Consider the following 12,582-nt stretch of genomic DNA (forward strand, 5'->3'; position numbering starts at 1 on the left):
CTGAGCAGCAGCAAAGAGACAAGAACATAGTCAAGAGTGAAGGTTCCAATAGAAACTGCCCTGGTGAAGCGAGCCATGAACATAAAACCTCTTCTATAAGCAAATACATCACCCACTCCAGTAAAATTAGTGTTTGCTCTTCCCTGTGTTGTTTGGATTCATGAATTTTTTTCTCTTTTTTTTCTTTTTAGATTTCTCTTCAAAATGTAGAAACTCCAGTCCAAGGTAAAATTGTTTTTAGATATTAATACAAATAAAAATTATCAGATTTGGTACCATCTCATTATGCATATAGAATGAATGGTAATAAGCTCCTGCATGGTATAGATAGTACTTAATCACTTAATTGCTTTGAATTAAAAATAAAAGAAGAGAATGGATAAAAATATGAACAATGTAGAATGTCATCTTAGGTTCATTTTAGAGATAAAATATTGAGAACCAAGTCACTATTTTTGGCACCTTAGACAAGATAATTATATGTAGTGGCATATTGGAAAGCAAAGTAGATTATGCCCCATTTTAGAGATTGTCTCTTAATCTTCCTTTTTCTGGGGGAAAAAAGGAAAAAGGAAAAATGAGATGTTATGGTGAAGTTTGAAAGTTAAATTTTCTCTGACACTTCTACACAGCTCCAATACGCTTTGATGTTGATATGCTAGTAATATCATTTTAAGGGATCTAGGACATGGGTAATGGATGCTGGCACATAACCATCTATTTTTAGGCCTTCATCTGAAAGCAAACCACTTCAGTAGTGACTGGAAATGTTTACTATCTGATATCATTTTCATGGCCTATGTAAAATTAACTAGTAATATTAATTTTCTGAAAGATGAATATCCATGATGCCAAAACAAAAAACTGTTTGTCACACTTGTCTGAGAGGCCAAGAACTGAATTGCAGCAAAGAATATGCAAACCCTTCAAATCCAGAGATAGTTTTGATCAGGGATAAGATATGATAGCAGGGTAGTACCAGGGCAGCTTATACCTCTGGTGCCTGTACTGAATCTATCCAAAGATAAACAAGATTTTAAATATCAGGCTGATCATTCCAGCACTTTTCAAAATTCAGTAGCAGTACTGAAGACATATGAGCAATATTATATATAGATGGCTCATATGTCTCTACCTGAAGAAAATGCTCCTGAGCATAGGGGAGAGGGAAACATACATGAACACATGAGGAGACCATTCTTCCTCCCTCTTGAAAGCATTCATTGCTAAGCTTTCTAGGTATGGCAACATGTTGCTAAAGGTTACAAAAATCAGTAAAGGGCTGTTCACTAGGACTGTGTGAAGCTTTGGGTGCTGATTCAGTTCAATTAGGTGGCCAAATCTCTGATCCGAATCGAATCAGGAGACCAATTAAAGGGCCTGAAACGATTCGAAGCTCTCTGAATTGATTCAGAAAAGATTCAGGGAGATTCGGAGATTTAGGCAGTTCCCACTGGCTGCAGCAGGGAGCTGGACCCAGACTCCATGCTGGTAAATAAGGGGCAGGAGAGGGGGGGCTAGAGGAGTAGGCTCTTCAAAAAAACAAACAAACAAAAACTTGAACTCGCTGCTGCAGTGGCCTTGGGCCAGCATGAGCCAGTGGGGGGCAGTGGGGATCACCCCCCTACCCCCCGCCTGGAACCAACTGGTGAGTAGGGGTTTTTTTTTCAAAAAAACGGGAGCTGGAAGAATGGGAGGGACAGCCACTGAAAGTAGATGGGGGATGGGGCCAATCTGGAGATTTGGCCGATTCGATTCAGGATAGTGATTCAGATCACTAAATTGAATCACTGTCCCCAAATCGGCTGCATCCAAATCTGAAGTAAATACTAGCCGCTTCTCACCAGCCTACCATTCACCACCTACCCTTGATGCACATGTACCTCTTCCTGCACACTCCCTTCAAAAAATCTGCAGGGTAATACTCTGAAGCATTTCTCTACCTAAGGATGGTTTACAAGCTTAGGCTTTACTGTATCAGCATCTTTCTCAAGAAATATCTGGTTTGTTGAGTAATATACGAGATCTTAGCAGAAATTTGGCTCTCTGGTTGACCACACCTTTTCATTTATGTCAGAAAGCACCAGCATTTTGCAGTTGACAGCACACCTTTAATTGCAGAATCCATTCTGTAATGTACTTTATTAGCTGCACCTTACTGATGGCAAGTCAGAACCTGTCAGCCTGTTTTCCACGTTGCTGGAGTCCAGCTCGGCCTGTTCCATAACATTCTTTCTAAAAGTCATCAAAAAATTAAAATAGAACAACCAAATTAGTCCACACAGAAAAGGCTCCTGCTCCAAACAAGGGAATGTAAAATAATGTCTGTTCAATATGAAGAGGACCAGACTGGAAATCAGCAGACTAAAACCAGACTTGATAGCAAACAAATCATGTGAGGATGGACTCTTCCACCTACACCTTTAATTTGGCAAGCTCGCCTGGGGGGAAACATTACTTGAAATTGCCCCCCAAGAGCTGGAAGGGAAGTGACCTTTACCACCATGACTCACCTTCCTGTCTTCTGGGTTTCTTGGGCCTTTATCAGAATATCCTGATCCTGGCCAAGCCAAAGAGGTGACATTGTCACCTCTACCAGGTATAATTAAGTCCCACAGACCACCTGTAACGTGAGACTTTTTCCTGAATTTTCCCTTTTCTTCTCCTCTTCTTATCCTTCCCACCCATATTTCTTCTCTTTTTTTCTCTCTCTGCCTTCTGCTAAAGAGTCTTTGTCATCTAAGACCGCTTATATTTTAACACTGCCATAAAACTGTGACTACAGAGTCAGCCAAAAATCATCTGCAAAAGCCTAAATGCAAGTGTAGGTTGTTCAGAATGGCTGATAAGATTGTGTGCTCTGCTTGCCTTTCTCAAGCAGTGAGTCTGCAAATAAGAATTTGCACCAGGGAATCTCTGCATTCTCCCAGTTTCTTCACTTCCTGCCTTGGCTGTTCTTGCCTTTCATGCATGTGTTTCTTCAATGAAATAGGATTGTACTCTTAAGGACAACAGGTTCAGCACATTTAAACTATTTTCCCTCTTTTCCGCATAAAGAATTGGTATTACTTTCCTCAATACATACTAAAAGACTGAACCAGTTTCTCTCTGTCCGTGCATTATAAAAACTCTGTACAGCTAATGGGAAAGAGAATAGGAGATGGTGTTAAAATAGAGTCTTTTAACACTTTACATTTAAACTATTTCTGGGTTTTGGGGGGGGTAGGGATTTGCCTTTAAAGGTTTAAAAAAAAAATTATTTCTGATATGAGTTGTGTTTACATTAATTAAACAGGTCAAGGACCCTGAAATAAAGCCCAAACCTTATTGAATTCTTCAGTGTTACACAGTGACATGTTCATCTTATCACTTTTGACCGTGGACTCATTTACTCCACTGAATTTTAATGCAAAGAAATACAAATAAATTAAATCCAGGACAAACTATTCATATCACATTTTGATCAATCTATCTTTATTTTTTAGTCTATTCTTATTAAACCTTTCCTACTTAAACTTCCTTTTCCTTCTTACTATTTGTGGTGAGAGAGTACTATTTCTAGACTTTCTTGCCTATTTACAGCAAAGAATATTTCCATAAAATACAGAATAGGAGTATTCAAATTAAATAAAAAGTTAGCTTTGTGGTTTGATACAAGTCTAAAGTGTGGAAAAACACACTTACTACACTCAGAATATACTACGCTCAGCTTATGCATCTTCTTTGACACACTGACAAATGAATGACTATACAGCAGTTGCAGATGCATGACTTCAGGCAGTGATTTCATCAAATCTAAGAGAATTGGGATTCTGTCAATACATGCTTTGGAGACATTCCAGAAATTCTAGCTTACACCTGGTCAAGTGGCAACATCTGTCTTTATGCTTCTGGAAGTACCTTTTCTTTTATTTTTCTCAGGTATATAGAAGCTGGGATATCTTGACTGTGTAGAATTGTTGACATTTTAATGAAACTTTAAAAAGGACAAATTTGATAAATCCTCACCTCACTGGAATGTGATGATAATTTCTGGAAGAACATGGTAAATACTTAAAAAAAAAAAAAAAAAAAAAAACCTCAAAAGTAATGGCAAATCAAGATTTTTCTTTCCCAAATGTTTCATAGTTTGATAGATATTAGGGTTGTAAGGGACCTCAGAAGATCATCTAGTACAGCCCCCTGCCTGAAGGGCAGGAAGTCAGCTGGGGTGTTTTTAGAAGTTTTCTGGGTTTTTAAATAAAAAAAGAATTTTGTTTTGTGCCTTGCTAAAAAAACATGGAAATCTGGTATAAGCTTTCTCTGAAACTTCTTCCTTAGAAGAAAAGACCAAATAAATATAAATAAATTTTGTTCAGTCAGCTCCACTCCATAATATTTCACCTTTCTAAATCGCTCCTGAAGTTTTTTGACTTACTGTTGCTTTGCAGAAAAGCTATTTACTTGTGTTCAAGATGGCGATAACAGGGTAGCATATATGTATGCAAAAGACCAGACTGGTAAAACTGAGGTTCTTTCCACATCTCATGACCTGGACAGGTGGGTATAAGCTAATGTGGCATTATAATGAAAGATTATTTTATCATTCCTATGTGTTTTAGGGGCTTTTTAAATCTCTCCAGTCAGTAGGAATGATGAGAATGAATCAGAGCTCAAATCTGTGCTGGAACTTCATGAGAATAGCTGGAGGTTCCAATTTATTTATTTTTTACACAAATTTAATACCATGCCTTTTTATTATTATTACAATGCTAAAAGAGTTTACCTTTGTTTCAGTTAGGCTATTAGGTTTAGGAATTGTATTCAAGGGCCTTGCTTTGCCTTTTTTATAACACCTGGGGAGGAGCAGCTTTAATCTTGTGTCCTCAGATTTTACCAGAGTTTGAAGCTTTTCTCTGGGATTCAGTTAATCCATTCAAGAAATATGCATACTGTACCTGGAGAGAGTGCATGTACAGGAGCACAGAGGGCATGTTTAGCATGCACACAGCTGACATAACCTACTACTGCAACAACACAATCCCCATGCTGACAGAAAGTCTCAGACTGAAACAGTAGGCAGAAATATAATAATAGAACTGGAAGCAAGCAAGCAAATACTGTTAGGAAAAATAATAAACTGGTATATGCTTTCCAAAACCTAGAGGGTAATGCTAGTGGGTACATGGCTTAATATTTTATACTAGCAAATTGCCCATCAAGAATGACAGTGGGGGAGGAGGGTGAAGGGGACATAGCCCTGTGCCCCCCACGTTCCCCCCTCCCACCACTCTGGGTCCAGCCCTGCTGCACCCCCTCACCCCCAGCTGCTCCTCATCTGGCTCTGCTCTACCCCCAGTCCCTTCTCGATGCCTTGGGGCAGACCCCACTCCCCCCCCCACCTCCCCTTCGGGTCCGACCCCACTCCCCCGCTACGACTCAAGGTCCAGCCCTACTCCATGCTCCTTCCCCCGCCACTACTTTGGGTCCAACTCCACTCCCCGCTTCTCCTCCCTCCCCTCAGCCACTTCGGGTCTGACCCAACTCCACCCAGCCCTCCCCTGCTGCTCCAGGTCTGAGCCAATTCCCCACTCCGCCACTCCCTGTCTGCCTGCCTCCCCTCTGTTCGCCCTCCCTCCCTGCCTGCCTCCCCCCACCCCCATCCGCTGTGCTGGGGGTGCCGCCACCGTGATGGCCTCCTTAGCCCTCGGACAGGGAGGTGGGAGTGGAAAACCCAAAGCTTGCATGGTTGGGGCATGTTCGCCACTGCCAAACTTTCCCAGCAGCAGCACAAACTTGGTCCCATTCAGCCCAGGCCATGCAGCCAATCGCCACCCACCCTCTTGGCAGTGCATGCACAGTTGGCCAGAAGTGTTATGGACAGACAGACAGACTAAGCCTTTTATTATATTAGAATTACTACATTTATTCCAGTTAATTCACTCTATATAGTATTATAACAGGGGTGACCATGGTAGCAGCCATAAGCACCTCTTTGGAGCTTGCAAAAATAGCTGCCGCCACAGTTGTGGCTGACCACATTGCTATGATTGGCATAGCACTGCTCCAGACCTCTGGGATGTTCCATGTGCAAAGCAGTACTGATGTACTGCATCAAATCCTATATAACATCTTATAAAATATAGTTAAAAAAAGATGCTGACCAGCTATTGTGAGTAATAGATGCTTGCAAACTTGCTAAGCTGTTTGTGTCTCTAATTTTGTTAATTGATGCCTTGCTTAATACGTGAGAATGGGGAAGAAATAGCTGACTCCATCTAAGAAGCTGCAGAGGGATTTTAAATTCAAATTTGAACCAGAAGTAAAAAAATACAAGACAAATGAACCTGTGTCTAGGGAAATGTGTGCCTACTACTCACTCTCACATTAGTCTTAATGTTGCTCTTTAGAAATTCTTCACACATTTTCCCAAAATTATGACTGCTCAGAAAACAAGAACTCTATTTTTGTTAAAAATGTGAGCTTTTCACAATATCAGAACTAAAACTATATCTATTGCAGTTTTATCATGAAAAAAGTGACAAGAAGAGAGAGAAATCCACTCCATAATAGCCCAATGGCATTTAAGGTCCTTATTTGTGATGTCACTCTCTAGTTTTGATAAGATATTCCATCCTGGCGCTGACATTTTTGTCAAAATCAATATATGTCTGTGAAAAATTGTGGTTGCAATCAACTATCATTTTCCCAACAGAAAAATGTATTTTGGAGAAACAATTCTAACCAGCTGTACTCAAAATATGGGATAAGATGCCATAAAATATTCTAAGTCATTATGATGGAAGAAGCACCGGTGCTTTTCTTTTTTTGGAACATTTTCCATTCAGTTCTGACTCTGAGACCTAAACCAGTCTGCTCACCTGCAAGATATATTTGGTATACAATATTTAGTATAGCCATGTGAAATTCTGCTCATCTGCTTGCCTTGTACTTTCTAATTTTTCTGTCATGTAAAATAGCACATTTTCAGATTTTCCCCCCCTACCACCTGAAGGGTGGTTGAGGTAACTTTATGACTGTATGGTGATTTTTGCAAGGCTAGTCCAACCAATAGAGACTTTTCCAGAAGTCACACTTCAGCTCTGAAGTGCTGATTTTAATATACCATAATTCTTTCATCAGTATATAAATTGAGAGTGCTATTATCATGAAGCTCATCCAGATATTGCAAGAAGTACTCTCTCCTTGACATGGTTTGTTTGATAAATAGGGCATATTCTCTTGTTCTCCGTATATTACGTTGCCCTAGAGCTTGCAACATGTGACTAGCCAAGAAATGCTGAATGGCCAAAAGATATGTTTCAACAAGTGATGGCTTACAGCAGCAGGAATTTTATGCTCTTTCTGAGCAGTTTTACAGCTTTTTATGAGGAAATGAGAAAAGCCTGAAAATTATAGTTATTTTAGGCTTTATCTTGCAGCCTTTGATTTCTCTAGGACTGATGACGTGTAAAGGTTTCAAGTTTGCATCATCTTTACAAACTTCAGATCAGTGAAGAGTCCAGTGCCCTCCTAAATGCCAGTACTTGCATCCAGACAGCTCTCTGTTGGCTAAATTTGTCAAATGAGATGTAATATCTTTTACTGGACAACTTTGTAGTTGGCAGAGGTGTTAGATGTTAGGTCTCTGTTCAGCAAAAGCACCTAAGAATGCATTCCAGTCTCATTATGTCAGTGAGCTGTCATGTCATTCAAGCAAAGCATACACAAAAGCACTCTGCTGATTCAGGTCCATAGATAACAAAATTTTACCCCAGGTGCCCATGCATATTGACATTTGGACCTGCATTGTAATTATGAGACTATAAAGAAGTGAAGTCCAGCACAGAGCAGTTAAACTGAGACAAGGGATGCAATCTTAGGGTACGGACAGATGAACAAAGATAAGATATGTCAAGATGATAAACTCTTAGCAGGGAAGAAAAGAATCAAATGTGATTTATAATATATGGGTGTTTATCCTGTTGAGATTTTGAAAATGTTGCAAAAATGTATACCCCAGTATAAACATTTATCATCTACACTTATACTATGTCTGCTAAAATTGGAAGGGATATTGATCCTCTCAGTTCAGTGTTGAAAATTAGTCAGGGTCAAAAATAAATATCCCCTGTGCTTTAGTACTGAGGAAATAGGTATATTATAGATGTTTGTGTCTTCTTTTGGAACTTCAAATATTAATCATTCTTGGAGAAAATTATAACATAAAGTGGTCTGCTTGCTTGCCTGTCTATCTTTTTTTCTTTTTATTTCATTATATTTTGATCATATTTGTTACATTATTTTGTGCAGTGCCATGTATACATATGGTACTTTAGAGGCAAATGCAAGGAAACAAAGACTCTTTTTCAAGAGGTTTCCAGTTGAGCAGTGTATGGTCATTGAAAAGATGGTGGTAACATCAGACTGCTTAGAATTTACATTGTGATGTTTTGACAAGCATTTTTTTAGTGTCCAGATTTTCTATTTGGTAGTTTAAAGGTAAGATATCTTCAGCAAGGGTTTTGATGAGTAAAATGTCAGTGATCTTTTAGGAAAATTGCTGGAAGAAAAGTGATGTAGCTAGTTTGATTGAACAGGGCATTTGCTCCAGATGCAGACTGTAATTCTGCATCCCAGTTTGTGCCCTTTATGCCACTCCAGACATTTCTGAGTCTCAGAAATATCACAAGCACAGGCAATGTCTTGGTTGTAATAGCCCTGTTGCAAGGGCTTTATATCTACCCTTTGACTCTCATGTGGTATAGAGAGGACAACAGGAAGGTGGGGCCTGGTGGCAAGTGTGGCCCTTGTATCTGGATTTTTTAATTGCCAGTAAACTGGAAGATATATTGGTGGGGAACATTTACAACTCTAGTGACAATATGGCATGGTCTGGTCTAGAAAAAACAACAATACCTGAAGTGTAAGCTCTGATACTCCCCTTTCTTTCTCAGCATGTCCCCTATCACCAAGAATCTACAAAGAGGTTTTTTACAGAGCCCTTACAACAAAAGGGAGGGGTTACTTGCCTGCTGTAATAATGTAGAAAGCAGACAGCCAGTGGGTATGAAGAAGCATTTATAGTACTTGTTTTAGGTTTGCGTGGCTTACTTTAAGCTGCCTAAGCCTAAACTGGGAGTAATGTATATAGGCGTTCACCACTGCCATAAGCAGCATTGGCAGCCCAAGTTAAGTAAATTGAGGGGGTAGGGGCTGGCAGGTCTGTGGCAGAGGTTGGTGGATCTATGACTGGGGCTGGGGGAGGGGAGGGCTAAAAATAGGCCAGTCAAACAACACAGCCCTATGGCTGGGTTTAGTGGCTGGGATTTCCCAGCCCTGGAGCTGTGCTGTGAACAGGTACAGGCATTCACTAAAGCAGGTTAATTCATTTTAGATTGAGGTAATTTAGGTCAGTTGAAAGTTAGTTCACCTCTAAGGTGAACTAATTTTAGATGGTGCGTATCAATTTTAGGATGATTTAAGCCCTCTGAATACCTGCACATCAGGGCTTAAAACCTGCACACCTGGACTTTAGATTGACTTAACTGTACGTACCCAGTGAGTACAGAAACAGAGCAAGGGAAAACTGGAGCTATGTGAGAAAAGGTCTGATGCAAATGAGAGTATAGCCCTATGTTAGATATACTTATCTCACAACCCATTCAAATATTTCTGCACCCAACACTATGGTCTGACTGTTAACTACAGCTATTGGATATCCAAGATGTAGAAGTATATGTCCAGAGGAAAGGGCAAACAGGATCCCTAGTAGATATCATATCTTTTATTAGACCAACAAGATTTTTTCCTAAAAATGTCTTTAATTGCAAGCTTTGGGGCATGAATACCCCTCATCAGGCATTAGAGAAAAGATTATAAAAGTTCTGCTGGGTAGAAGTGAAAGTCCATATTTCATAGGATTTCACAGAGGAGTCAATAGGTGGAAATCTCCTCTGGGTTTTGTTTCATTGTCTGTTGCATATGCAAATACAGTTGCATCAATTATTAACATATAGGTGTATTAAACGTAGATTCTTGCACTATTTTTACCACATCCACTGTGTTGCCAATTGCCCTGGATAAAAGAACTGCATAGCTGCAGAGTTTACAGAACAACTAAATAACAAATACCCTCACAGACTGAGAATTAGTATTATAGAATTAGACACTTAAATTAACACATCTGAAGCACACAGATTTAGTGTAGTTTGCAAAGTCTTCCTCTGCAAATGCTGTCATGTGACAATACTGTAATAAAAGACTGTTGATGATAAATACCAGAAAAGAGCTAAGGCTAGTTTCTGCAGCACAGATGGCTAATTGACTTCACTAGGTTGGTTATGTCATTTTAATTAAATTTTATTAGGCAGAATTTCAAAGCCATCATCGATGGCTTAAGATAAATATGCTTCTTCATAGATGACCTGTTGCTAACCTTTATTTACTTTTCTCCCCACAGTCTTAATAGAGAACGTTGTGACAGAGCTGTCTGCAGCCATCTCCCACCTCATCTATATTTACAGCAGAAGCTTTGATACAAATTTTCAGTCTGCAGTAATCCCTAGCAGCCCTGTGTGTGCTGATGTCAACCTGGATTCCCAGCTTGGCTTCATTATTTATGCAGCCCATAACATCCCCGAAGCCTGGATGAAAAGGTAAGAGGTGTTAATAGTATACCTAAAAAGAGGTCCTGCATCCTCAGATGACCTCCTGAGACCTCTTCCAACCATAATGTTCTATAATTTTATGTTGGGGATGGTTCTACTTTGAGCAGGAGGTTGGACTACATGACCTTCTGAGGTTCCTTCCAACCCAAATTTTCTATGATTCTGTGATCCTCTATCCCTTATAGTGATTGCTGCACCCAAGAAAGATCTTTTGAGATGCCACCAAAATAGCTTGGGTTAAGTTTAAATCTATTTTGAGTAAGAAAATTGCCCTGCAGCAAGGCCTGTACAGGACTGTCCTCAGGGCCCCTCAGAGAGCAGGGCCTGGGGCAGCCACCCCACTTGCCCATCCCTAGGGACAGCCCTGGCCAAAGGCTAGGAATAAATATGAATATGGTTCTAGGACTGTGAGCAACTCTGGGCTGAACCCTTTTTAATGGAGCCAATGAGAACTATCCTAGCTTACATGAAATCTGAATGCAGTGTTACCCCTTGTATTCAGAGTAGACTTATTTACACCATGCTTACCAGACTAACCATGTATACTGTCAGCAAAACCTGAGTTAGCTGCCCAAAAAGGAAAGGGCAACCTGGCTTGCGTCGTGGGCACTAGCCGTGATAACATTACTCAAGAGACGTGAGAGTGCCAGCAATAATTTTTTTTTTTTATTACTTCTGCATAAGGGTAGACTCCCAACTTATGGGCGGAGAGCTACCCCGAGAGGTGTTTGACCTTCTATATTTATACGTTTGCTTTACATATGGTATAATGAGGTTAGTCATCGTTACATATTTTTTTGTTAGTTATAATTATCTCTTGCGATTGTCATCATCATAATAAGGGCATCTTCCCCTTTTCAGTTGAGGGTGCCTTCCTCTTTCCAGTTGGGTCAGGGTCGAGCCTCAGAATAGATGTCTTCTGTATTAGCACTTACATTTTCATAAGATTATATTTAGTATTAGTATTACACATCTTAGTCATATATGCTTGGATTAAAACTGCCTACTAGTCAATTTGTTAGACAAACATTTAAAATACTGAACTTATGAACTTCTCATGCTTGAACTTACGACTTACTCAATTAAGCAAGTTAGCCTGTCTTTTATATCAGTACTGATATTTTTTGTTTATAGATGTTGATGAAGTAAGTATATTTTTATTGGGCTGGGTGTATCCGATACACCAAACTCCATAGAGCAAATCAGAGGGAGAGAACTATAATAAAAATATCAAAAAAAAAAATCTCTACCATATAGTTTATTTGTTCAAATTGTGGTCTCTTCAAATGGCTAGTTTTATGTCTTCTAAAGGGAATAATTTTCCCCTTACCACAACATGCAATTGAGAGAAGGCAAATGATTACAGTATAATGGCATTTCTTTTTATGGGGGGAAATATTATTTTCCAATTTTTTGTTACTATTTTCCCCTTGCTCCCATTTTAGCTTAAATTTCAAATGGCTGATTAAAAAACAGTGGGATCATTTATATTAGACCATCATCAAAAATAATATACCATACAACATTTAACTGTAATTAGCAGTTTATTAAAAATCTGAGAAAATTTGCATTACTTAGAGTAATAAGGCAATACAGACTCATAATCACTGCCCTGTTTCTTCAGATGGCTCTACCATTCCTATGTTTTACCATTAAGATGTGAAATTTCTATGCCTTTGAGGCTCCTGATTGCTTGAGCGCCATATATAGGCATAGGAGAAAATGACTCTTTGTTCTTTCTAAATAGCCCTCTCCTCTCTCCAGCCTTTACAACATCCAGTGGCTAACTCAGTCTTCCTCTCTGCAGCTCTAGTACCTGCCTCTCTCTTTTTGGGGGGGGAGCGGGGGGGACTTGAGCAAGATGAAATAGGATTGCATTTGGGTGCCACTTAGGTGCCAGATAAATAGAATAAGATCTGGCTCTTATCTTAGA

At 39.5% G+C, this 12,582-nt stretch overlaps 1 protein-coding gene across 1 annotated transcript in view; it reads left to right on the top strand.

The window, feature by feature from the left end:
- The window catches only part of PIK3C2G (phosphatidylinositol-4-phosphate 3-kinase catalytic subunit type 2 gamma), a 367,788-nt gene that overhangs the window by 76,418 nt on the left and 278,788 nt on the right, over positions 1 to 12,582 (top strand). The window contains exons 9-10 of the mRNA XM_090041603.1: positions 192 to 225; positions 10,442 to 10,637. Of these exons, the coding sequence (XP_089897729.1) occupies positions 192 to 225; positions 10,442 to 10,637 (230 nt within the window). The remainder of the gene's footprint in view (positions 1 to 191; positions 226 to 10,441; positions 10,638 to 12,582) is intronic.

This window comes from Crocodylus siamensis, chromosome 4 (genome assembly GCF_052110815.1).
Source record: "Crocodylus siamensis isolate JL-2025a chromosome 4, ASM5211081v1, whole genome shotgun sequence".
NCBI lineage: Eukaryota > Metazoa > Chordata > Crocodylia > Crocodylidae > Crocodylus > Crocodylus siamensis.